Raw genomic sequence first — 27,182 nt, 5'->3', positions numbered from 1 at the left:
AGAATTGGGAGAGTATCCTAAAAAATTGAAGAAGTGGTTCCTTACATATCTACTTCACTCTAAATGCAAGCCGTCGTTGGTCGTATATGGTTTGATAGTTGCAGCAAACAGAAACCCTTTAATTTTTAAGGCATCTTTTACTGATATATATATATATATATATATATATATATATATAATATATATATAATATATATATATATATATATAGATATATATATATATATATATATATATAAGATATATATATATATATATATATAATTATATATAGTATATATAAATATATATGTATCTTTACTGATATATAATACATATTTATATGTATATTTGAGATTACATTAAACACATATACATGCATTACATGCATACTTTGCATACATAAAACAACAAACATAGATTTTAATTCTTTCTTTTGATATTTATCTTTTAATTTCTACAATATCGAAAGTTTTACTATGATGCAAGTGAACACACACAATATCACTTGCTATTACATTATTTTACACTCCACTGCTAAGAGTAACTTATTTGTATTAAAAACATTAAACAACATAAATGGCTCGTTTTAAATTATAGAGCCACGGCTGTGCACTAAAATTGAACTGCATTAATTTCAATTTTGCGTTTATTACCATTCATGTATCCCAATTCTTATATTGAAATGACTTTTTGTAATAGAATGACAAATTGATAGTGCTAATTAGTGTCATTAGCATAATGTCAAAGAAAATATATTTCTTAAAATATTACTATTGTTTTCTTCAAATTCCATTTGAAAATAATTGGAACTACTTTGTGTATTCCGACTATTTTACTCTTCAAGCAATGAATTTGAACAATACTTAAAAAAACAATATCAAAATGCAAATAACACACCTTACACTATATTATTCAATTATAATTATCCTATTGTATCTCGCTCACCTATTAAAACGGAAGACTAAAACTTAACATTTCAGTGATTCTGTGCACTTGTATTGGCTTACTTTACCATTCATGTCACTTTCTGTGATTTTCTTCAACACCACCGGGCATATCTTTTGACGCATCACTATTTGTGATTAAAATACAACATGACCCTTTCTTTTTTTCGTTTCAGTGTGATTGCCTCTAATTGGCAATAGCAAACAACGTGACCTTAAAGACAATCAGTGTGTAACTAAATTTTTGGAGAAGACAAAGTCTATAAAGATCATGTTACTGCCGATCATTTCATAAAACCCTAGATATTTACATACATTTGCAAATGGTATTATAACAGTTTTGTATGTACGCTTACGGAAAATTTTGTTAACATCCGAATAAGTAAACTTAGTGTACGCACCATACTTTAAGCTATTTTCGCTTGTATTCCCTAATAATCTACTTTATGCGCTGTCAACCATAATGCTAGCGGTGACCAAAACGATGAAAAAATGAAATCCGAGGGCAAGCTTGAATGTTGGAGCTCTACACACAGTTGGTCCTGTCAAAACAAATAAGTATAAGTTCACGATTACTATACGGACGATGGTTAACGCTAAAAAGCGAAACAAAACGAATGAACGATAACATAATTGAACAAAACGTCGAATATTTTATTTGAAAAAAAACTTTTGTTGGCTGATATGAATAATAAAACTTACCTTGGACACTTAGTGACAAGGAAGCATTTCCAGTACTTATTGTACCATCGTGAAACCTGTTACTGGCGATACATTCATATATACCAACATCTTTGCAGCCGACCCGTTGTATATAGTAAGTTAGATTCGATGATACCACTGTTTCGTCCTTAGTACTAATAATCCACTCGTGGCTTTCAGCTTGAGGGTTTGCATCAATAACGCACTCCAGACTAACTCGTTTGCCTTCAAGGACTGTTATTTCATCTTTATTAGTGCCATTTATTTTAACGTCAGGGCCATCTGAATGTAAACCGAATGACAACTTAGCATTATATGAGATAAGGTCATCTAATAATAAAATAATGGCGACCAGGCAGAGCTTTCGTTTATGCAAACATCTACTACGTATTTCACGCATAATTTTCTGAAGTACGCAAAGTTAATTGATGTCTGCGTAATCCGATATGCTTTGAAAAAACCCCGCAGACTCGTAACTAAGACATAACACAGTCACGTGGTTTCCCTCCATTGCGTAGTTTATTCAGGACCGAAATAAAATGTTTGCTGATAACAAATGTTCATGATTTTGCAATATTTTGCGCTACATTTCTGTCAATAATGTAGCATCGATTGTTTCCTTCAAGGCTGTACCAATAAAAATGTAACATGTTCAATGGATTTCGTCGTTATTTCAAAAACATGTATTTTCCCCGTTGCGCCCAATGACGTACTGTAAACCCTGAAGATCTCTCGTCGAGATATCAACTAATTTAATCTAATGCCACTTGTAAATATAGTTTATGGCGTCTGTTTGCTTGTTTCAAAAGTATAGCGAGCTATTTTCGAATATTGCAAATTTGGCTATAATTGCAGCCGTTATTCTAGTCTCATCTGTCCCGTTTGAACGTAGGTTCAGTACCCAAAACAAGATTAAACATCGAAAAGTTGTGCTGACTGAAGATGTCATAAATGATCTGACGGTGATAAACACGGAAGGCCCCAAGACTGGTGAATTTGACATTCGAGCAGTGATGATAGACGGCCGCAAAGAATTGTCGGAAGTAGTAGACAGAAAAATAACAATTCCGCCGGACAGAGAATAGAACAGAATAGTGTCTTGTAAAACTCATCAAATAAAAATACATTTTCACTGCTGATGTTTATTGAACACTTTATTCATTGATTTTTAGACTCTTTTTCGATATCGCATATGCAGCTATTCTATGGTACTTACACTTAGTTTTACACATTTTTGATACATTTTACGCAAATGGAAAAAAAATGCGTACACTGTAGCCTTACGCAGGTTGAAAATCCTACGGGAAACTCTGCCAGGAATTTTGCTGCAGTCCTATTAAGAATTTGGTACATGAAGAAAGGACGTCAGTAAGCCTATCACTAAAGTAAGTGAGTGAGTGAGTGAGTGAGTTGTTGTTGTTGTTGTTGTTGTTGTTGTTGTTGTTCCTTTATTCCACCTTAAAACATGAGAAGAGTTACATCAACACATTAAATTACAGCGGTATTAGGGGAAAATGTTACTCATAAAAAACCACTAAATTATACAAGTAAGCTTCTGACAGAAGCAATACACGGTACTAAGTTCAGTTCTCAAGGCACATTTGCACAAAGTCCAGCACAATTTCTTGAAGAGTTGCTTGTTCACCAGACTCCTGGTAGTTAATCATGTAAATACTGTCTCCTAATATATTACCGATGAAGTCCAGGTCATTTAAGTTGTAAAGTGTTGCAGAAACAGTAATGCTCATTTTGTCGGAAAGGCAGTTCAAAAAGAGTCTCTTGCCGTTGTTGTATGACAACAGGAAGTGAACAAATGAGTCAAAACATCATCAACTGTATTTTGACACTTAAAACAGACTTCATTTCAAGGAAAAGTGAGAAGTTTCATTATACTGTAAACAATTTCATGGCGTTCAGGAAAATTGTGTAAATATGTGTACAAGTGAAATGGAGCCAACTTTGTGTGCAATCAAGAGTAAACCAGCATATCATCTCTACTTTCCAATCTTTGTCTATAACAATTATTTTCATTCTCATGGATGGCATCATTGACAATTGTTTTCCAAATATGTTTTCGGCGGGAAATAGCCAGTGGCGCAAAATTCATCAAGAAAGCATGTCAGATCGTATTTTGAAATGATCTTAACAGTATCACCAATAAACTCCTAAAGATTTCTCTGTAGAAGATAGTTTGAATTCAAAAAGACGATGTAAAAAATACATTTTCTTGTTGAAAAAATATTACAGTTGCAAAGATTTCCAAAAAATAACTGTTTACATTTGTCAATGTGGGCTTCAATTTAAATTAGACCCAAAGCACTTAAAGCGAAGTCAGTGGCAGTTCTGATGGGAAACCGTGTATGATTTTAGCAGCATAACGCTGACTTTTCTCAAGCATGACCAGCTCAGTTTTTCTGAGAGACCAAAGCTCACATCCATGAAAAGCAGCTGGAAGGCACACAGGTTTCCAGACTTCACAGCTAAGAATTGGATTGACCATGCGGTCCAATGCCCACTGCGAAGCGAATTTATTAATCTCCAAGCTTTTTTGCAGGCAGATATTGTGCGATCTATCAAGACAGTGTATTGGTAATTTGCATTCCAACAATAATGATAGGGTCAACTTCTGTGATAGGAGAATTATGTAACAAAAGATTGCGTTGGTGGTGGCGTTCTCGCTTTGTTTCTCCGAAAACTTACTCTGTTATTGGGAAAGTTGAAGTCTCCAATTTGAATAATTAGCACAAACTATATCAAGTAATTTCTGGCAAGTAGAGCGAGCTGGTTGAAATATCATCCGCTAAGGAGGGCGAGCCTACAAAAAAAGGAGCCAATATAACAACCCACATTACTGTTTTCCAGTTCTTTGAAAAGGTCATTTACATACAGTAGGAATAAAGAAGTGGAGAGACACTTCCCTGACGCACACGTTGGAAAATAGGGTTTTTGTGTGAAACATACATTTCTAAGGCAATTGACATTCTTTGCCATAGCGTATAGAATATAGAATCCTCCAAACTTTTGAGTTAAGGCCATCAGAATACAATTTATGAAAAAGTCCGTTCCATCATACTGAATCGAATGCTTTATGAACATCTAAACTACACAGAAAAATTTTGCTGCGTCTTTCTACATGGTAATAAATTGTTTCTAGTATGCAGAAAAGCTGTCGTGATATTGCTTTGACCCGGTTGATATCCGGCTTGTAAGGGATGCGGAGTTTGTTTTTCTGCAAGCAGGGCTGTAAACGCTGTGAATGCAAAGTTCAAAAAGTTTCTTCAGTGAAGAAAGCAAGGAAATGCCTCTATTATTTGAAGCAACGAAACGATTTTTGTCACCACCCTTGAAAATTGGAACAGGGAAAGCAGTTTTGAACGAGAAGGGAACATATTCAACGGTGATGGTTGAATTGAACAGGTGTAACAAAGAATCACGAGTGAAGGCCCTCCGAAGATAATATGCTTGCACGTTAAATTATCCGGGCCAACTGCCTTACAACGTTTTAGTTTGCCTATAGCACGCGTGATTTCATCAGCTCACAAAGGTTTACAAGAATGGTGTAAGTATTACGTTGGCCGTTAAATTTACGAATTTCGTTATCGATCTGGTACTTAAAATTAGCTAAGAACACTTCACCTTCAGACGGTTCGTAAGTTACTTGAAGTGGTGTGCGAATGCATTTACAACACAGTCGGGATCAGAGATTTTCCCACCATTAACCTCAGAACTGGGCAAGCGTCAGATTTGTTTTTTCTGCGAAGGTTGATGCTACGCCAGAAGAGGAGGCTGATCAAGTTGACTAGCTTGCCGGCCGGCTGACTGACTGACTGACAGACAAACAGTCAGCAGACAGAGTGAGTGATTGAGTAAGCGAGCGAGTGAGTGAGTGAGTGAGTGAGTATGTGAGTGAGTGAGTGAACAAGTAAGTTCTTCAGTCATCCATTCATTTAGTCAGTCTGTCTGTCTATCTCACTGTATATCTGTCTGCTTGTCTGCCTGTCTGTCTGTCTGTCTGTCTGTCTGTCTGTCAGTCAGTCAGACAGTCAATCAGCCGGCCGGTAAGCTAGTCACTCGGTCATTCAATCATGTAATTAATCTATCTATCAAAGAGTGGCGTCGCTGATAGGCAGCCGCTTACAACGTAAGTAGTTAGATAGGGTGAGGAGGACGTAGTAGTGGTCCAATTACGTATTTCGTTTGTAACATATGAACATTGATAGCGAGTCTACAGTTATGATACAATTACAGCTTGAACTTTGCATAGACCCGTGCTACAGCAGGGATCAAAGGCGTGTGTAAAATTGTCTATTCTTAGTTCATCTCGACCTGGCCCGGCAAGCCAGATCTTGCACCTGTATGTACGACTGATTTTTGTCACGTGCGGTGAAGCCGCAAACAGCCTACCACCGCAGGCTACGTGATTATGTCAAAGTTAACATTTACTTTCTTTGCCTGTACTTTAGAGAATTTACGACGAGCCAGCCGTGACAAATAATTTCGCCCGCACATTCAACATTTACGTATTTACGGTTCAACATCAAAGCTGAGGAAATCCAACGACTTTAAGTATTTTACTAGAGCATGTGTAGGAAGGAATCTGGTGTGTGTGTGTGTGTTTGTAAGAGGAGAGAGAGAGCGAGATGGAATAAACACATGAGAGAAAATGCCAAGAGAGTTTGACGGTGACCTCGCTGTTAATTTTATGCAGGAAATTACAATAACAATGCTTGGTCGAATGACGCAGTGCCTTGAGGGTGGGATCACCAGTGGTATATGGGGAGGAGTACCTTCCGATGGTGATAAGTGGTGCAGATTACCGTCGCCTAGGTGACTGGCGTATACGCGTGCCAAAAGACACCTATGGTTGATTTCCTGTTGACCAGTCGGATGGCAGAGTTGCAAATACCTGGACTGAACCATTTGGTTTTTGTGGGTGTCGGTGGTACTTTGACAATATAAGTAAAAATGCACATATATTGAGTTATTGTCTTGTTTATGAGCGGCCAGTATTTCCAACAGCATAAATTATGTGCATTTGCCCTTGAAGGAATAAATAATTTTCGAATAAAACATCGCGAATGTAACTACATTCCTTAAGCTCGACGTACACTTAAGTGCCCCAAAGAACCATGAAATCGCCCGACTTTCAATTGAAGAGATGAGTTTTGCCAAACCGCGTATACAGAAAAAGTGGCAGATGACTTTATTTTTAGAATCATAGACAGTATAGCGAGATGTAAAAAATGTGAAACAGGCTCCCCACCTAACTATCCTAAATGTTTTTGTGTCGAGTTTGTGTTTGATTCGTTTCGAAATGTGTTCCTACATTCTTATCCGATTGTTTGTGTTAATGAAATGTTTGCTTCGCTTTGTATATTTGTAGAGAAGTTTGGATTAGTGTGTACGGTAATGTTTTGTTTGTGTGGGGAAAGCTTATGGCGAGACGCAGCCGGACCTATGTTGTTACAAAAGTTGATAGAGTCGCCCTTTGACGCTTGCGTTTCGAAACCCGAGTGTGGTTTCTCATCAGTCGCAGTGTAGATTCTTTCCTTAGTTTGTGTTTGTGAAAATTTATTTTAATGCATTTTAGTGGTCTTGCTTTCCGATTAGCGAGGCAAGTATATTAATTTTGGTCACGTTGTGAGTCCGTTTGGTGGTTCGGTTTGTTTGTTCTATATTTCTTTACTTCGGTAAATTTTGTTTGATGGTGTGTCTTTTAGATTTTTGCGGAGGTTGTGAATTTTAGGCAATAAGTACACTGCGGGGTACGGATTTTATGATTATTGGATCAAGATACTTACAAGTATCCTGAATGATGTGCTTGTTCTCGTACATTTTAATTGATAGTTCGTTTACTTTGTTTACTGTTTGTTCTGGCTTGTTGTGTATAATACTGAGTGTTACGTAATTGCCTTTCGCATTCGAGTACGTAATCGTTTGTGTTGACAATAACGAAAAACCGACCCTTGTCGAAGGGTTATTTTCCCAAAATTTGTCCAATGTTTGCAAGCTGGTTTATCGCGATTCTTTTGGCACGCGACATGTTTTGTTTCCTTGTTTGAAAGGGTATCTCTAGAAGTGCGAGTTTAGAAGCTTCAGATAGCTTTCAAGTTTTTGTTTTTTTGTTGTTCGTGGAGTTCAATTTGACTTTTCTTTGAATTGGTGTTGTTGCGATTGTTTGTGTCTCACGATGTAGCGTAGTCACATTATACGACTTTATTTGTTGAAATCCTGAGGTGGTTTTATTCTGTTTGGTTTGGTGGTGTCCGAATGAATTTTAAGGCTTTTGCCTAGTACTATTTTTCGGAGTTTCATAGTTTGAGCGATGATAGGTTGTTGATGCTTTTCATGTTGTTGTCGGCTTTTCTTTGGAAACAGCTGATTTATTTCCACGGCCATGTTTTCTGTTACGTTACTGTGATTGTTTATTTTGTATTTAATGTTGTGTTTCAGTTGTTTGTTATGTGTACGATTTTGTTATTTCTTTTAAGTGTTTGTGTGTTCTATGTCATTTTATCGTATTTTTTGGTAGTTCCCTTTTTGGAGTATTTGGTGGCCCTGAAAAGGGCCGCTTGGTATGGTTTTTGTTCACGCTTGGCGCGTTTGTTTTGGCGATGAGCCTAGCTTTTTATGCTTCTTTTCGCCGATTCGATGTGCTTGGTGAGTAGGTGTTTGCCGCCTTCTTGTCACTGTGTGTGCGTACATGGACAGTCTGCATAGCCCTTGAATGTGGTCTCGATTTTGATCAAACTTACAATTTAGGAGTATATATCAAAACTGATAAATGATTTATGTGATTACTGTAGCTATAGATAGGCTACATTCAGGACGGGCAGCGACGGGCAGTAATTAGTAGGCAAAACAGGTGGTTTTCACCGTGGGCAGAACTCGGTGCAATGATACTGAACATTAATAGTAAGCCTGTCACCTTGAAGGTAATGCTGTAGGTGAAACAAGGACTTCAAACGCACGATGGTACAAACAACACCACAAGTGGAACGTACACATAGAAATACACGCGTTCCTACGTTGTGCCCACCCGGGCCACGCGATTAAAATATGACTGATACTGCTGGATAGTGTTAATTGGGTCGGTAAACAGTCAATTAATAGTTTAATTGACTACCTGGGTGATTGGCAGGTCGTGTCCAACGACGCATATGCAAAGCAGGCCAAAAGACAAAAGCCCCCAAAGTTATTGACAGCTGGCCAGGGGTCACCATGAATACGTAATGAAGCTTCACTACGCAGAAACTGCGTAGTCAAGCCCTTCTTAACCGGTCAAACTCTCTTGGCATTTTCCGGCATGCAGTACTAGTGATGTAGACCGACTGTCTTCATCAAATTAATGAAGGGGAATGTGACATAGTGTCATTCATTATTATTCATGAGCTGTCAGTACTATTCAGGAGGTCATGTAATCTGTCTGGGCCTATGTGTATACTGGTCAGTCTCTCCAGCTCACCGTTAACATATAACCACTGTATGTACAGTAGCATAGTGTATGGTGGAATAAAGTAACAATTTAGATTATAGTACTCGCTGACTCATCAACAATGTGACGTTACCAGGCCAATGATGGTATTGTCGATCACTTGGTAATGTGTCGGGGCCGACGTTGAAGGGATATGGCGCGTAATGAAGGCCGATGTTCGAAGTCACAATTTTCAACTATCGAACTCCACATTTTCAACTTTCGAACTCTCAATTTTCAACTATCCAGCTCTTACATTTTCAGCTTTCGAACTCCTAGTCACAATTTTCAACTATCAAACTCCACATTTTCAACTTTCGAACTCTCAATTTTCAACTATCCAGCTCTTACATTTTCAGCTTTCGAACTCCAAATTCGAATCCCAATTTTCAACTTTTCAACTCCACACTTCAACTTTTGAACTCCACATTTTTTACTATGGAACTCAACATTTGGATTCGTTCACACATCAACCATCTCTTCTTGTATGTGCTTGGGTGTGTTTAGTGTCTGAGTTGTGTTTTTGGCTGTTAGTGTGAAAATTAACAAGCAAGTCGCTAATTTTAAAAAAAGCAATGGCGAGCCACGCACGCATGCTCTTGTCATTAGACGACATGACAGCGACAGAATTAGGCCTAAGTGATGGCGGAGGTCGGCGGTAAATCTTGAAGTTATAGCATCACAAGTGTTTCCGGTTCATATTTTTGGACCCTCTAGAACATCACATAGGAATAACTCTAAAACTCCAAAACGTCTTGTGACGTATCTATGATGCGTTCTGACGTAGTATAGCCCAAAAGAAAACGTGGGTAACTACAATGAAGCAAGTCAGGGATGCCTAGGGAGAAAACGAATCCCAAATGTTGAGTTCGAAAGTTAAGAATGTGGAGTTCGAAAGTTGAAATGTTTAGTTTGAAAGATGAAAATGTTGAGTTCGGCAGTTGCATGAAATTGGGAGTTCAAATGTTAAATGTTGAATTCGAGAGTTGAAAAATTGGCGTTCGAAAGTTGAAAATTGGGAATAGGAATCCAAAATGTTGAGTTCGATAGTTGAATGTTGAGTTCGATAGTTTAAAATTGGGAGTTTGAATGTTGAATGTTAAGTTCGATAGTTGAAAATTGGGAGTTTGAATGTTGAATGTTGAGTTCGATAGTTGAAAATTAGGAGTTCGAATATTGGCCTTGATAACGGGCCATAAAAGGGGTGTAATGGAGGCTTGGGGCAGCGAGTATTATAATCTAAGATGCTCCTTTATTCCACTATACAGTAGGCTACATTGTGGCCTCTCTGCTAGGCGATTGATGCCGTATGTTGTGGGTTCGAACCTGATTGAAAAACTAGCTGTATTATATAGAGTGATGCTTAGCTGGAGACTGACTGATATACACGTGGGCCAAGATAGATATACATGCCCTCATGAATGGTAATGACAGCTCATGAATAATAATAACATAGCACTATGTCACATCCATACTTTGTTTTCTACCTCGTTATCCCGCACTTCGGGATCACGTTAGATCGCATTGCGCCTAAGTGACTTCAGTGCGTTGCTGGCTTTGCGTGCCTAGAGACGTTTTCGCTCTCGGCTCCATGTTGGGTGGCCGATTTATTTTGTGATATACTTCAGGTACGTTATTTCTCGACTGCAGACCAGGGTCGCGTATGTTTGACATGGAATGGTTTATTTCCCATATTTAGATACTGTACGTACGTAGTACCTGACAAATAATCAGACCACGTTGTATGCAGTACAACAATGAACGACGCCATTTTGTTTCATGATAGCGAGTCACCGTCGACCTGTCATAGAGGCGACAAAGTTGATAAGGTGACTCTCTAAGCAGTTCAAGGCTCATCAACGGCTAGTAAGAAAAACGTTTTGTTGGATTGAGAAGGACAGTAGTAATACTATTATATCAGCTAGTACCTCGACTGTGAGTACTTCGAAGGCTATGACAGCAGTCACTGAGACCGCTAGCATCGCTAATGGCGGTGAGTCAACAATAGTAAATGAATGGAAGAGATTTGGTGAGTCTATGACTTGCACCATTCCAAGCTTGCAGGAGAATATGTCAAAGTCGTTCAGTGACATTACTTCAGTGTTTTATGAGTCTGACAGATTCGAATTATGATAATGAATATGATGATACTGAGACTCAGAGTGAACCATCGACTAAACGTCAGAAAACTAATGACGACATTATGAAAGACACTGATGTAGCTATTGATCAATTATTGTCAGGTGCTGACAATTCTGCTGATAAACAAGGTCAGAGTAAAGATGACAAGGGTGAACAGGCCCATGCTGGGGTGTTGAGTGGTGTTGCTTCAGATTGGGAAATTCAAGAGCAATGTGCTCCCGCTATTAATACACAGCTGGCATCTATTGTGAATACACTGATGAGACAGAAATCAGCTGATGATAAAGTTACTGAGAAAATGGATCGTTATCGACGTCCAGAGAACTGCGAATCTCTGGTCTTAACCTAAGTAAATCTACTGATTTGGGATCAGATCAAGCATGACACTAGATCTACTGAAGTGAGATTTCAGAAAGTACAGTCTACCCTTGTAAAGGGCATATTGCTATGGTTTTAGTTGCGAATAAATTACTCAAAGCAAACAACAACCATAATGCAGGACAGCTGAACTTAGAACAACTAGTTAAGACTGCTACTGATGATGTTGCTTAGTGTGCACACGCAAATTATTAGCTTAATATGAGACGACGTGAGTGTATTAAATCAGACTTGCATCAGAACTATAGACACCTGTGTTCACCAACAGTGCCATTTACTGATGAATTATTGGTGACGAGTTATCTAAGCAGCTCAAGGATTTAACGGAAGCTAACAAGGTTGGTCAGAAAATATCCAGTATGCAGAGGATTTGGTCGTGGTAGAGGTAGAAGAGGCTACCGCGGTAGATACCAAAGTAGACGTCCTTTTTAGGACGGTCGTCAGGTCTTCCCAGGAAGGAGGTGAGAGGCAAACAGTGATACAGCTTCACAGTGAGGTGAGTGTTACTCCTCACTTGCCAACACCAGCCATTCAAGTGGCAGGTAGACTGAAATACTTTGTACATAACTGGCAAAAACTTACCTCATAAATTCATTCTGGATTGTGTGTCGGGCTATCGCATTGAATTTATGGAGAATACATTTCCAAAGCAAGGGACTTTGCCAAGACAAATTCCATTTTAGAAGGTTGAGAGCCAAATTATTGACAAAGAGATTAAAACGCTGATTGAGAAAGGTGCACTCATTGAAGCGACTCAATCCGAAGGAGAGTATATTTCTACAGTTTTTGTGAGAAAAAAAGATGGAAATTATAGAATGATTCTTAATTTGGAACATATGAATCACCATTTCAAAATGGAATCTCTCCAGTCTGCGATCAGACTGATGCGACCAGGTTGTTATGTGGCATCAATTGACTTGAAAGATGCATATTATACTGTTCCTATTGCTCGGAATCATCAGAAATTCAAACGGTTTGTGTGAAGAGACAAAGTATATCAGTATACTTGTTTACCCCAATGGCTTGGCTAGTGCAAGAATTTTCACTAACAGTTTAAAGCCCATTTACTCTAAATCGAGACAGGAAAGGCATATTAATGTTGGGTACATTGACGATTCATATTTACAAAGAGATACATTTTTAGTATGTTCTAATAATGTTAGAGATACTGTAAGTCTGTTCGGAGAAACATGTTTTATCACACATAACTATAATTTAGTCTTTGTAACAGTTCAAAGACTAGTTTTTTGGGGGTTTTTGCTTGACTCACTTGCAATGAGAGTAATGCTTACAGCTGAAAAACAGGCTAGACTAAAGACTGCATGTGAAAATCTTGTTAATGTGGGAAACAAAGTCTCTATAAGAGTTGTTGCAGAGACTATGAGTTTTTTAGTTTCCATTTTTCCTGGAGTACAACATGGCAAGTTTTTTTACCATTAGTTACAGATTGACAAAATTGAGGCTCTTCGCAAATGTGCAGGTAGCTTTGATGCTACCATGAGTTTATCAGACAGAGCTCGTAAAGATTTGCAATGGTTGATTGCAAATATCTCGTCGACGTATAACCAAATTGATCATGGTAAACCAGATATTATAGTGAATTCTGAGCATCTATATCAGGCTGGGTTCCTGTCAGAGGGGATGTTACAGCATTGGCAGATGGTCTATAGACGAATCTAAATTACACATAAACTTATTAGAAATACAGGCAGCGTTGTATGCTCTGAAATCTCTGTGTGTATCTGACACTGATGTACGTGATAGATTGTTAACCATCAATACGTGAGCAGTGGCTTATATCAACTCCATGGGAGGAACAAAATCAAACGCATGCAATAAAATTGCCAGACAGATGTGGTAACGGTGCACAGACCAGAATATTTGAGTCAGTGCAGCATACTTACCTGGCCGTGAAAATACAGAGGCTTACAGAGAATCACAAATATTTTATGATCAGACAGAGTGGATGCTTAAACCTGATATTTTCAATAAATTAAAAAAGGTATTTGGGTTGCCCATATATAGACGTATTTGCTTCTAGGCTTAATAAGCAATTACCAACATACATTTCATGGAGGCCAGATCCACATGCCAAATTTCTCAATGCTTTCACTGTCTGTTGGACTAATCTGTATTTTTATGTCTTTCCTCCGTTTAGCATAATAACCAGAGTTCTACATAAAATAGAACAGCACTAAGCCACAGGAATTCTAATTGCACATCTGTGGACAACGCAGGTGTGGTACTCCAAGCTGTTACAGCTACTAATAGACAACCCAGTGTTTCTTCCAATGCACAGCGATCTGATGACAATGCCATACACAAAGAGTCTTCATCCACTGCGGAAAAAAATACGACCAGTGGCATGGACATTGTACAGCGAGGAATTTCGTCAAGGGCTTCCAAAATTATCCTTGCTTTATGGAGATCACGAACTCAGAAGCAGTATAAATGTTACATCGATAGATACATTTTCTTCTGTAAGCAAAGGGAAATTAATTCTTTTCAACCACCTATAGAGCAGGCAATATTTTCTTGCTGCCCACTTTGAAAGGGGTAGTGGATAGAGTGCAATGAATACAGCACGATGTGCATTGTCATCAGTTATCACTCCTATTGGAAACTATACATGTGGTGCTCATCATTTAGTAGCTCGTCTTATAGTAGGAGTTTTTCAATCTCGGCCTGCGTTACCTCGATACAATGATGTTTTGGATGTACCACCAGTATTGACTTACTTGCAACAGTTGTTTTTTGTAAGAACATTGACTCTCAAGGACTTAACATTAAAGCTTTAAAGTTAGTTGCATTGGTAAGTGGTCAAAGGAAGCAGTGTATTCACAACTTAGACATTGACTTGATGAAAGTTGGCAAGTCGTCATATAAATTTGCAATGAACTCTCACATTAAACAGATTAGACCTGGTTATATTGCTCCTGTGATCAAGTTGAAAGCGTATCTACCTGATAAGAGACCGTGTGTTGCTCATACGATTCAGAGTATTTATGTTGAACGAAAAAATTCGTTCAGGATAAACAAAGTTGTTTATAAGTTATGTAAAACCTCATAAGAAAGTGTCCTGTGATACTATTAGCCGCTGGATTAAAATAGTCATGTTCAGATCGGGAATTAATGTGAATTTATTTAAACCTCGTAGTACAAGAACCGCTGCAACCTCTGTGGCAAAAAGGAAAAATGTTCCTATTGAAAGTATGATGAAAATTGCAGTTGGAGTTCTAAGATTACGTTTGCTAGATATTATGATAAACCGATCTGTAATAGTTATGATTTTTCAAGTATTCTGGAATGAGTAATATAAGCAAATTGCAATTGATATTGACATGCTGTGTTGCGTCTCATCTTGCACATCAGATGCTTTAAAGTCTCGTGTAATCCCGAAGTGCGAGATGACGAGGTAGAATAAAAAATTAAAGGAACCTTGTAAAGATCAAGTCTGATAGAAATTCTACCGATTTATCTATAGCTGAAGAGATTACTTGCCACTCCCATTATCCCACCCCTATGTAGTTAAGTGTGTTTATGTTATGGTAGTATTCATTTAGAACCTTGGTTTTAGGATGAAACCATTTTGCTGATATACTCATTCGACTGTTAAAGACTGAAGTCACACAGGCGCAATGCCATCTCATGTAATCAATTCAGCACTATAGATAACTCGGTAGAATTTCTATCAAACTTCACCTATACAAGGTCCGTTTAATTTTTCTATTTTGATGAAGACCGTAGTTCTACAACACTTGATAGATAGATAGATGAATAGATGGATACTTACACTGCACATTCATGGTTATGTCTTCACGGCATGACGGATTTGGCCAGCTGTGAGATGGAACGGTCTGGTTTTCGTATCGGCAGTTGTACCTAGCTCCATTGTCTGCCTTTTTAAGGGTCGTTCGATATTCATTTGTCTCGGCGGTACGACGCGAGATTTCTTCTCCGTTGCTCAACCACACAAGGTCACCCAAGAGGTTGCCTTGAACAGAGCAGGTGAATATTACGACTTCTTTGTCAGATATCACCGTGGTATTTGGACTAACACTACACTGTGGGGGGTCTGCAATAAATGAAATATACTATAAATAAAATTACATTTTCAAATATCAATCCGTTCAGAGATAGACAGATTTGTTCAAAAGCAATAAAATGACAACAACAACAAAGCGGATAACCAGATATGAACTGAATATGCTCACGTGTTTTACAACAGGTTCATTAATAGTAGTGCGCTTCACAGAACAATGAGATATATGTTATCACTATATGTAGCAGGTTTTTTTTCAACTTCGCACAGTACTCTCAGAGTTTAATCACTATTACAACACTTTATTTAATATGCAAATGAGCTGTAAATTAACTTGACACTGCTCAATGCTTCATGATACAATTAGATATCCATCAGATCAACATTTGTAGCACGTTTTATTTAATTTAATGCTGTGACTTTAGAGTAATGTCACTAATTACAAAGTTCATTAAATATGCAATAAACCCTAATTAACTTGATACTCTTCAATGATTCATAGCACAATTAAATATTTATCTAATCAATTTCTGTAGCACGTTTCACAAAGCTTTGATGCCGAAATTTCAGAGTTATATACCTAATTACAAAGTTTATTAAATATGCAAATGAACCCTTAATTAACTTTACACTACTAAATGCTTTACAATACAGTTAGATATCTGTCGTATCAGTATGTGCAGCAGTTTTCATCACATTTGATGCAGTTATTTCGGAGTTATAAGACTAATTATCAGACTTCATGAAATATGCAAATGAGCTAATTATTAACTTGACACTGCTCAATGTTTCTCATTCATTGGATATTTATCAGATCAACATCTGTAGCAGGTTTCATCAAATTTAACGCTGTAATTTTGGAGTAATATCACTAATTACAAAGTTCATTAAATATGCAAATGAACCCTTAATTAACTTCACACAACAAAATGCTCTACACTACAATTAGATATCTGTTCGATCAGTATCTGCAGCAGATTTCATCACATTTGGTGCAGTTATTTTGGAGTTATATCACTAATTACAAAACTTCATAAAATATGCAAATGACCTATTTGTTAACTTGACACTGCCAAATGCTTCTCAGTACAATTAGATTTTTATCAAAACAATATCTGTACCAATTCAAACCAATTTCACTGACTTGGGTGCCGTAATTTCAGAGTTATATACCTAATTACAAAGTTCATTAAATATGCAAATGAACCCTCAATTAATTTCACACTACTAAATGTTTTACAGTACAGTTTGATATCTGTCGGATCAGTATCTGCAGCAGGTTTCATCACAGTTGGTGAAGTTATATCGGAGTTATGTGACTAATTACAAACCTTCATAAAATATGCAAATGAGCTAGTTGTTAACTTGACACCGCCTAATGCTTCTAAGTATAATTAGATATATATCAGATCAATATTTGTTGCAAGTATCATCAAGTTTGGTGCAGGAATTTCAGAGTTATCTTACTAATAACAAAAGTTCATTAAATATTCAAATGAGAAGATAATTGACATGACACTCACAGTATCATCATAATGTTCTGAGATTGTCATCTGTGAAAAGTTTCATGAAATTTTGTGCAGTATTTCTTGATATGTCTACACTGTCATTACCGTCTCCATAGGGAAACCATTGTACGGAAAAAAACAATATTGCATAACTTCATTAATATGCAAGCCACACCAACCAAAATCTAATCAGTTCTTGCAAGTAGCATATGGTACCTGTGTACCAAATCTGACTTGAATCCGTTCAGGCGTTTTTGAGTTATCGTGTAAACAGACAGACAGACACACACACACACACACACACACACACACACTAACACACACTAACACACACACACACGGACAGACAGACAGACATCGCTATGACATTAGCCCACGTGTTTACACACGTGAGCTAAAAAGAGAATGGTACACACACTGACTAAAAGGGACAAAATGTCTAGTAATTAGTCGATTCTACGAGGGTCGCACATGGTTAACTAAGGACGATTTTATCGATTAAAAAACACAAGTCATGAAAGCGGCGGTCAAGGATCACCGGTTGTCGGATTAGTGACTACTCCGCTTTAACTTTTAACACGTATATGTTTCATTGCTAGGAAGCACTGAATCTCGAGAGATTAGGTTTTATATGACAAAAATCGTACTCAGTTTAGTTCTCCAGAACTTAAGTCTGTACCGTCTTATCGAAATATAAGATTTCAAAGTAAGATTCAAATAGTTGGCTCAAGTGACCAACATTGAAACACGAACAGGTAAAAATGCTATAACTTTTCGAATTTCTACCGCACTTTAAGCTTAACAGTCCGAAAAATAATGTTAATTTGCGAAATTTTAAGGTGACAATTCTCCAAAACGTGAATATGACCCTTGATTGACGTGAAGAAACATATCAATTTTACAATGAATAAAACAATAGACTACATATTAGTTTTACAGAAACATTTGGCTCTGTATCGTTTGGTCATAGCATGGACGTCAACGCCGCTACTCTATGCTAAGCGTAAGCGGAAAGGAGTTCAGCATTGTTTGGATCTCTTTATAAGAGCAACGCGGATTGAAACATGATGATTTACGCTGCGGTTTGTAGAATGGCAACCGTTATGATTTCCCAATGCACAAGCGATCATTTGTAGTCTAAATAGTGTGTGTCTGTTTACACGATAACTCAAAAACGCCTGAACGGATTCAACTCAGATTCGATACACAGGTACCATGTGCTACTTGCAAGAACTGATTAGATTTTGGTTAGTGTGGCTTGCATATTAATGAAGTTATGCAATATAATTTTTTTTTCCATACAATGGTTTCCCTATGGAGACGGTAATGACAGTGTAGACATATATCAAGAAATACTGCACAAAATTTCAAGAACTTTACACAGATGACAATCTAAGAACATTATGATGATACTGTGAGTGTCATGCCAATCATTTCCTCATTTGCATATTTAATGAACTTTTGTTATTAGTGAGATAACTCTGAAATTCCTGCACCAAACTTGATGTTACCTGCAACAAATATTGATCTGATACATATGTAATTATACTTAGAAGCATTAGGCAATGTGAAGTTAATAAAAAGCTCATTTGCATATTTTATGAAGGTTTGTAATTAGTCATAAAACTCCGATATAACTTCACCAAATGTGTTGAAATCTGCTGCAGATACTAATCCGACTGATATCTAACAGTAGTGTAAAGCATTGAGTAGTGTAAAATTAATTAAGTGTTCATTTGCATATTTCATGAACTTTGTAATTAGGTATATAACTCTGAAATTACGACACCCAAGTCAGTGAAATTGGGTACAGATATTGTTTTGATAAATATCTAATTGTACTAAGAAGCATTTGGCAGTGTCAATTTAAAAAATAGGTCATTTGCATATTTTATGAAGTTTAGTAATTAGTGATATAACTCCAAAATAACTGTACCAAATGTGATGAATATGCTGCAGATACTGATCCGACAGATATCTAATTGTGGTGTAGAGCATTTAGTTGTGTGAAGTTAATTAAGGGTTCATTTGCATATTTGATGAACTTTGTAATTAGTGACATCACTCCAAAATTACACGGTTAAATTTGATGAAACTTGTTACAGATGTTGATCTGATAAATATCTAATTGTACTGAGAAGCATTGAGCAGTGTCAAGTTAATAATTAGCTCATTTCCATATTTCATGAAGTCTTATAATTAGTCACATAACTCCGAAATAACTATCAAATGTGATGAAAACTGCTGCACATACTGATACGACAGATATCTAACTGTGTTGTAAAGCATTTAGTAGTATAAAGTTAATTAAGGGTTCATTTGCATATTTAATAAACTTTGTAATTAGGTATATAACTCTGAAATTTCGGCACTAAAATTTTGTGAAACGTGCTACAGATATTGATTTAATAAATATCTGATTGTGCTATGAATCATTGAACAGTGTCAAGTTAATTTAGGGTTTATTTGCATATTTAATGAACTTTGTAATTAGTGACCTTACTCTAAAATTACAGCATTACATTAAATAAAAAGGTGCTACAAATGTTGATCTGATGGATATCTAATTGTCTCACAAAGCATTGAGTAGTGTCAAGTTAATTAACAGCTCATTTGCATATTAAATAAAGTTTTGTAATTAGTGATTAAAGTTAGAGAGTACTGTGCAAAGTTTTAAAAAAACCTGCTACATATATTGATAACATATATCTCATTGTTCTGTGAAGCGTACTACTATTATTGAACCTGTTGTAGAACACGTGAGCATATTCAGTTCATATCTGGTTCTTCTTTCTCATATATCCAGTCCCTCCTATTAAGAGATAAGGCATTGGGAAAACAAAAGTAAAATGTCGGGATTGATCGAAGAATTTATTTTGCGTTTTGTATTAAACAAACGAAAAGTCGTCAAAAGCTACGGAATGAACTCTGATCAAGAATTACCTACCGAGTACGGTAAGCTCAGCACTTGTGTACTCCTCCGACGTGCTGAGTATTGAGCAATCGTAAGTACCTGACATATCTTGTGTGACGTTTGGAATTAACAAATGATATTCTCCATTCGATCGATTCCCTGTTAGTTGATATTTGTCAATCAATATTCGAGAGCCGTCGATGATTTCCGTAAGGTGACCACCAGCACTGCTCGTGAACTGCCATTATGTTTCTGATTTCCCAGGTTATAGAAACTGCAATTCAGTTGTACATCGCTGCCTACAACTGTTGTTGTATCTGATGGAGTTTCTTTAAAGGGTGATGATGCATCTGTATAGAAAAATAACAAGGTACAAAAATAGTTTCAGGATTATCATGATGAACGGGTATATTGTAATGGATGAAAGCTGTTTTTATTGTTCAAGATACAGCTTACACCCGGACATTCTTCTCTACAAAATGTTGCACAATTATTGTGTATTACAATACACACTTACAGACCAAAAATTAAAATTGACGACCATGCAAGTTAGCATTTCACTTGAACTTTTAAGGAGAGCAGAAAAGTTTACTTCATTTCTTTTTTCCAAAGAGGCCATCAAAATATCTAAATATACGTGAAGAATTCTCATTTCAGAATGAGTATGGGAAAAGTATATGTAACGGAAAGAAAAGATATAAAGACTGAAATGCTTATAATTACGCGACAACTAAAACAGAAGAAACGCAACTAAACTGAGATGAGGAGTGAGGGTTTACATATCTATCAATGTAACAAAGTAGCTATCCCCCACGAGACAAGTGTATAGTAAAGAAACTTAATAATATATAATGAATGTCAACACTTTTTTGTGTCACTCTCGTCATATTTTCATTTTTATAGAACCAATATAAAAGGAGTCATTATATTCGATGAAACGGATCATTATATTTGATGATCGCACTCTCAATATTGATACAATATATTGTGATTGTTTTAATAAAGCGTTCTCACATGACTAAGTCCATTCGTGTCAAGTTTTAAAGATCATTATATCCACAGTTCTGACTAATTGTGTGGATTGTATTGTAGTGTTCTAGAAAGTAAAGTGTCTATCCGTGGGTTACACGATTACCATTCCACTTTTTCACTTCTCGAAAAATAAAAAACTCAATCGACCATACAGAGCCATAACTCCAGGCATATCCCGACCGATTTTATTCAAAGTTGGTACAAGGAAATTGGCCAATGTCATACCAGTAGATATGCACATCGATTTGTTTTGTGAAACGATCCAATATGGCTGCCATGCAGCCATTTTGCTAAGATTTTGTCATGTACAAAGCATAACTGAGACATGTTTCAACCGATTTTATTCAAAGTTATTACAAGGACATTACCGATGTCATAGATATGCATGTCATTTTGTTTTGTGAAACAATCCAATATGGCTGCCATGCGGCCATTTTGCTACGATTTTTTCATGTACAAACCATAACTCAGACATGTTTCAACCAATTTTATTCAAAGTTGGTACAATGACATTGACCAATGTCATAGATATGCATGTCGATTTGTTTTGTGATACGATCCAATATGGCGCTAGGCAGCCATTTTATTACGATGTTTTCAAGTACAGAGCCACAATACTTAGACATGTATCAAGGGAATTTATTCAAAATAACTTGGTACAAGGAGATTGATTAATGTCATACATATGCATGTCAATTTGTTATGTGATACGATCCAATATGGCTGCATGGTAGCCATTTTATTACATTTTTTTCATGTCCTTAGCCAAAACTTGGGCACGACTCAAGTGATTTTTCTTCAGCAATTTTGTTCAAACGTAGTAGAGGGACATTGACCTATGGCATGCATATGCACATTGATTTGTTTTGTGATACAATCCAATATGGCCGCCCTGTGGCCATATTTTTCCCGATTTTTTCATGTCCGGAACCATAACTCAGATATGTATCAAGCGAATTTATTCAAAGTTGGTACAAGGACATTGATTTATTTATACATTGTATGTGGATTGGTTTCACGAAGTGCTCCACTATGGCCACATGGTAGCAATTTTGTTATGGTTGTTTCATGTCGAGAGCCATAACTGTGGCAAGTGTCAACTGATCTTATCCAAAGTTGGTACATGAACATTGACTTATGTCATACGTTATCATACGTGTTGATTTTTTAACAGTAAGATCAAATATCTCTGCATGGCGGTAATTTTGTTACACCTTTCTAATGCATAGAGCCATAAATCAGACATATATCCACCAGTATCATATAAAGTTGCTACAAGGACATCGACCTATTTCATACATATGCTCGTCAATTTGTTTCACATCAAGTAGCAGTAACATGTCAATTATTGAAGTTTCGTAAGTAGGCTAATATGTCAAGAAATACTGCATCAATTTCATGAAACTTTACAGATGTTAAGCTCACATTGCTTTATCATTGAAAAAGACATTTATCAGTGTCATTTCAATTAATTTGTAATTGCAAAAGTAATGAACTTTCCTAATTAGAGTGATATAGCCACAAATTAATTCAACGTCAAATTTGACGAAACTTGATACAGATGTTGATCTCATAATTTTGTAAATACTGCATCAAACTTTATGAAATATGGTACCAGTGATAATCTGTTAAGTGTTAGGATTGAATGCAAAAATGTTTTGCAACATCCTGTTGATTAATTCCTAGTTGACTCATTTTTATGAACTTTAATATGGTTGCCTACATTGGTTTTATGTTTTCATCACCATGAAACCAATACTTGGCCATTGAGCGCAATCTCTATCAAAGTATTTTTATTACAAACCTAATTAATGAAGAAGACTCTATCCCCTCTGAGGACATGTAATCAAAGTACCCTTTAACAAGTGGGGGCTGTGTCATCAACAATGACTTGTTTTCAAGTAGATTAGACATATATACTATTCAGGTTCATCTCTATTTTTGAAGTGTAGAATTTGGACATAATCTTACTTCGGTCTAGTAATCGTGTATGGAGCATTTTGCATAGTCGGTTATTTTACTGACAAACTCTTTATTCTCTTCCTGATTTAGAAAAAGGAACAAATGCACTTCTTCACAAAAAGATAATTGTTCAGGTATAAAAATATCGTGTAAATATTGAAAATGTTCACCATATATTATGACACTTAGCGTGAAGTTTCAGTTTGTGATTCTGAGAATGCATACTTGTACATCAGAAAGGGTCGAGGTACATGTATGTTGCTCTGATTAACATAGTCATTAGGATGGTGCTGAAAGTAACCAGCACAGGTTTGCTTGCCAAGGGATAATTATCATTGAAGAGGACAAGAGAACCCCCTAACTCTATATGTTTTCAAAAAGTAGAGAATCGAAAGTTTAGTATGGTAACAATAGTTTAATCGCATGATGAAGGGGTGTATACTTGGAGTAGAGAACCTAAAATTTGGGATCAATGACAAAACTGATTAAGAGAAAAACTTAATACTATTTTCTGAATTTTAATAGTTCATTTGAAACAAGACTATACGTAAAATCTATTTCAATTTTCGTTATATATCATTATGCTTATATAGGAGGGGTTGAAAGTCTCTCACTGAAAATATGATTTAAATCATGACAAGCAAACTTAAAACTTAAATTTGACCAAGCCAGAATGGATTTAAACCTTTTTTTCTCTTGAAACAAGGTAGAAAGAAAGCCAAAAAATTGAGTAGCTTGCATAATTTTGCATAATTTATCCTTTTTTTCACCAAAATTTTAACTGATTGACAAAGTAAGGTGAATCAAACCAATACTTAAATCTGTTGTTGGCAAAATACTCAAAATTGAATGAATAATCGCCAAGGGATCAGTTCACAAATGAAATATTAGGAAAACCAAAAAAAAAAATCTGAATGAAATTGCTCTTAGTGTTAATTTTATTGCCCCGTCTTACTTACATTATAATGACTATGTAAAGTGCGACCTTAAACTTTGTCTTGTTTATACGTTGCGTATAGGGCTTTTTTAACGTCATCAGTTTGTTGTTAAACCAATTCTACAATGGTGACTGATTTCAAATAGAGGAACTTTTAAAACAAAATCGACTCAAATAGCTCTAAGACCTGTCAGATTTCTAAATTAAGCACCGCTATCGAGCGTAGCCGACATTATTGGTTTTCTTAACGATTTTGTCTAAACTAAAACGAAAAGCTAGATTTTCTGAGGCTGTCTTTTCTGATGTCTAGTTTGAGATATGTTTGATAATGAGCGTCTTCATCATCTCAAGTTGTTTCTTTTTATATATCTCGTCTGTCCTTTATTAATAGAAGAGGCATGGGAAAATATGGCGTATGGATAAAACAGGTCAAAATGTTCAGATTGAAGCAATTCTAGGACTGAACAAATTCAAGTCATAAGAAACATTGCTGACGTGCACGCCAACGAGACAAAGTGATGATAATCTGACGACTTACATAAGTTTTTAAAGAGAGGACGAAACGGTATTTTTCCCAAAGGCTCTATCGAAATAATACATCACAAAAACAGCTATAAAGAATGAGATAAATGATAATTATTCGACAACACAAACAGAAGAATGGCAGGTAAGATATGGAGATGAGGAAAGGCTTACACATATATCAATATAACTGTAGGTATTGCCAAATGATACAAGGAAGTTTATCATACATCTCGTTTATTACGGAAATCAATGATTTTGCATCACTCTCGTCATCATTTCATTCATTACAATTATTATCTGTTACGATTTCCATTAACATTGGCCTAAATGAACTGGTGCCGTCTGACAAAAGAGAGGGAAAAGACTGACATGTAAAAGTTAGATGTTTAGATTTTTATATGCCTCCAACTGATTTCGAAAACGTGTATGTAGCAAACAACAGTCGAACTCGAAAAAAATTGTATAAAGAGTATCTACTTTTGGTGATTGAAATATCACTTTTATGTTAGTAATATATTTTCCATCATAAACGACGTGAGCTCACTAGCGATTGTATGGCTTATATCCTAAATGCCATATGTCATTTTATTCGATCATCTAAATCTGAACTTCATCAAATATATTTTAAGGGTTATTACAGAAGCGTTCGCCCCTGACTCATAAGTATGTCATTAATTAGCAATATATATCCTTACAGCACGATGTCTATGATTAGAATAAGGAATGTTAATATTGATAATTTAAGTTAACGACGATAACTAATAGACTCAATTTTCGTTTGCTGTTTTTTTATAAGAGCATTGCATCAACACTGCCGATCGACTGCGTAGATTGTATTTCAGTATTTCACAAAAGAAAGTGTCCCCCAGCGGGCTACACAACTCAAGCTTGAAATAAAAAGTCAGGCAACAGAATAAGAAAACAGCTCAAGCCATGCACGCCCACGCACAATTAAGTATATTTTGCATTCTTTTACTATGCTTATTAGAAGCCGACCTTTCAGTAAACTCAAGAGGCTTCACCTGAAGATTGCCTACTGCAAAAGCTTTTTATTGACGACGTAATTCCTTAAAGGTCTTGCTATGCTTTGAACAACGGTCAACGATTTGTTTACCTTGAAGACTTAAGCTAACATGAGTCTGTGGGCAAGAAATGAGTCTTGTTTCCCCTTGCTTGCTGTTATAGTGGATCAAATTTACCGTTAGCATTATGACGCCTACTGCTTATTTCTTGTTTGTTGCACTGCGTATTGCTCTGTTCAAGCAGTGTATAAATATCTATTGTTTAGGTAAATCTTTATGTTTTAAGTTGAAATAATTATGGAAATAATTTTTCTTGGGTCAAGAACCCATTTGCCAACAACAAAAACATCATACATTATGGGTCATTGTAGCCAAAAACACTTTGCATTCGACCTGATTTAGTTAAACTGCACTTTTTTGGTGAAAAAGACGTATACACTTATTGTGCACACACTGTATTTACAAGGAATCAGCCTTTTGGTATGACGTTTAACTTGAAATTTCAGTTGGTGAATCTCAGGACATGCTTTTGATGGCAGTTTTATAGGCTGCCTTACTTAAATTATGATGACTATGTAAAGTGCGACCTCAAACTTTGTCTAGCTGAGTGGGGAAGATCTATTAGCAATTATTATGCAAAAGAATTTTGACGTATTAAGATTTTTATCTATGAAGCCAATATGTACAGTTATATAATCCCTTATCAATTTGCAAAAATGTTTGCAATGTTGGCAACATTAACAAAATTTTCAAATTTTCGTTTCACTACAAATCCGAACCAAAAGAACTGTCATTTCAGAGGTTATACAAGTTTTAATCCCGTTCATCATTCTCTCTATCTCGGCAATTTCTATCGTCCATATGCATATGATATCGGAAAAAAAACACTTAAATTTCAGGAATTTTTACGGGCTTAAAAGGGTTTGCGAAACACCTCGCCATGCATTTTATCAGTACTACATGCGTTCGACACTGTGTATATTAAAATTAGTGGAGCAGCTCAGCAGAGAAATATTAAAATAAATAGGTTTGGTCTATATTTGACGGGATTTAAAATAATCATCGGCAACTCACGAGACTTTAAAATATTCCACAAACGTCTGATACAATTGCAGTGCCACTGTAAATGTTTGATTGTCTGTAAGACTACCCTCACGGGCTATGCTACCTCCTAGTTAATGGTGTAATTGTGCGATTTGCCGCCGAGTTGATAATTACACGTTGGTAGGAGGTTAGTAAACATTTTTGATTGGCAATATTTTGTTAGCTACCATACACACTGTACTGCTGCGCTCTTCGTTATTGTCCCTTGCAGATATGAATACTAATTTGACCTTGTTTCTACAATGCATAATTTGAAAGGCCTGCAGATTCTGAATATGATTTACACCCGTACACCACAATCACACGTAATAAATTAAAGATATCATCCAAGACAGGATTCTTTAAAACCCATCATTGCATTCAATGTCAAAAAACAAAACAAATCAAAACATACAAAACGAGCATCTCCGATTAGCTGTTATGCTTAGCAGTATCACTAACAATATTATATCTCTAAAGGGCCTTCAAATGGACATGTATACGTAGCTTTAGCCTTGTATGTACAAGATCACGA

The 27,182-nt window shown here is 36.3% G+C and overlaps 2 protein-coding genes across 2 annotated transcripts in view; one reads left to right on the top strand and one right to left on the bottom strand.

Moving 5' to 3' along the window:
* The window catches only part of LOC139128647 (cell adhesion molecule CEACAM1-like), a 285,077-nt gene that overhangs the window by 91,961 nt on the left and 165,934 nt on the right, over positions 1 to 27,182 (top strand). The gene's annotated exons all lie outside the window — the stretch shown is intronic.
* LOC139128664 (cell adhesion molecule CEACAM6-like) lies at positions 611 to 20,321 on the bottom strand. Its single transcript, XM_070694399.1, has 4 exons — positions 20,120 to 20,321; positions 15,416 to 15,697; positions 1,629 to 1,910; positions 611 to 1,468 (listed from the first exon to the last, which is right to left on the bottom strand). The coding sequence occupies exons 1-4, from the start codon at positions 20,190 to 20,192 to the stop codon at positions 1,371 to 1,373; spliced, it is 735 nt and encodes a 244-aa protein (XP_070550500.1). The 5' UTR covers positions 20,193 to 20,321; the 3' UTR covers positions 611 to 1,370.

This window comes from Ptychodera flava, unplaced genomic scaffold (genome assembly GCF_041260155.1).
Source record: "Ptychodera flava strain L36383 unplaced genomic scaffold, AS_Pfla_20210202 Scaffold_63__1_contigs__length_709137_pilon, whole genome shotgun sequence".
Lineage (NCBI taxonomy): Eukaryota > Metazoa > Hemichordata > Enteropneusta > Ptychoderidae > Ptychodera > Ptychodera flava.
The sequence above is the reverse complement of the archived record's forward strand: the minus strand, read 5'-3'. Positions and strand labels throughout refer to the sequence as shown.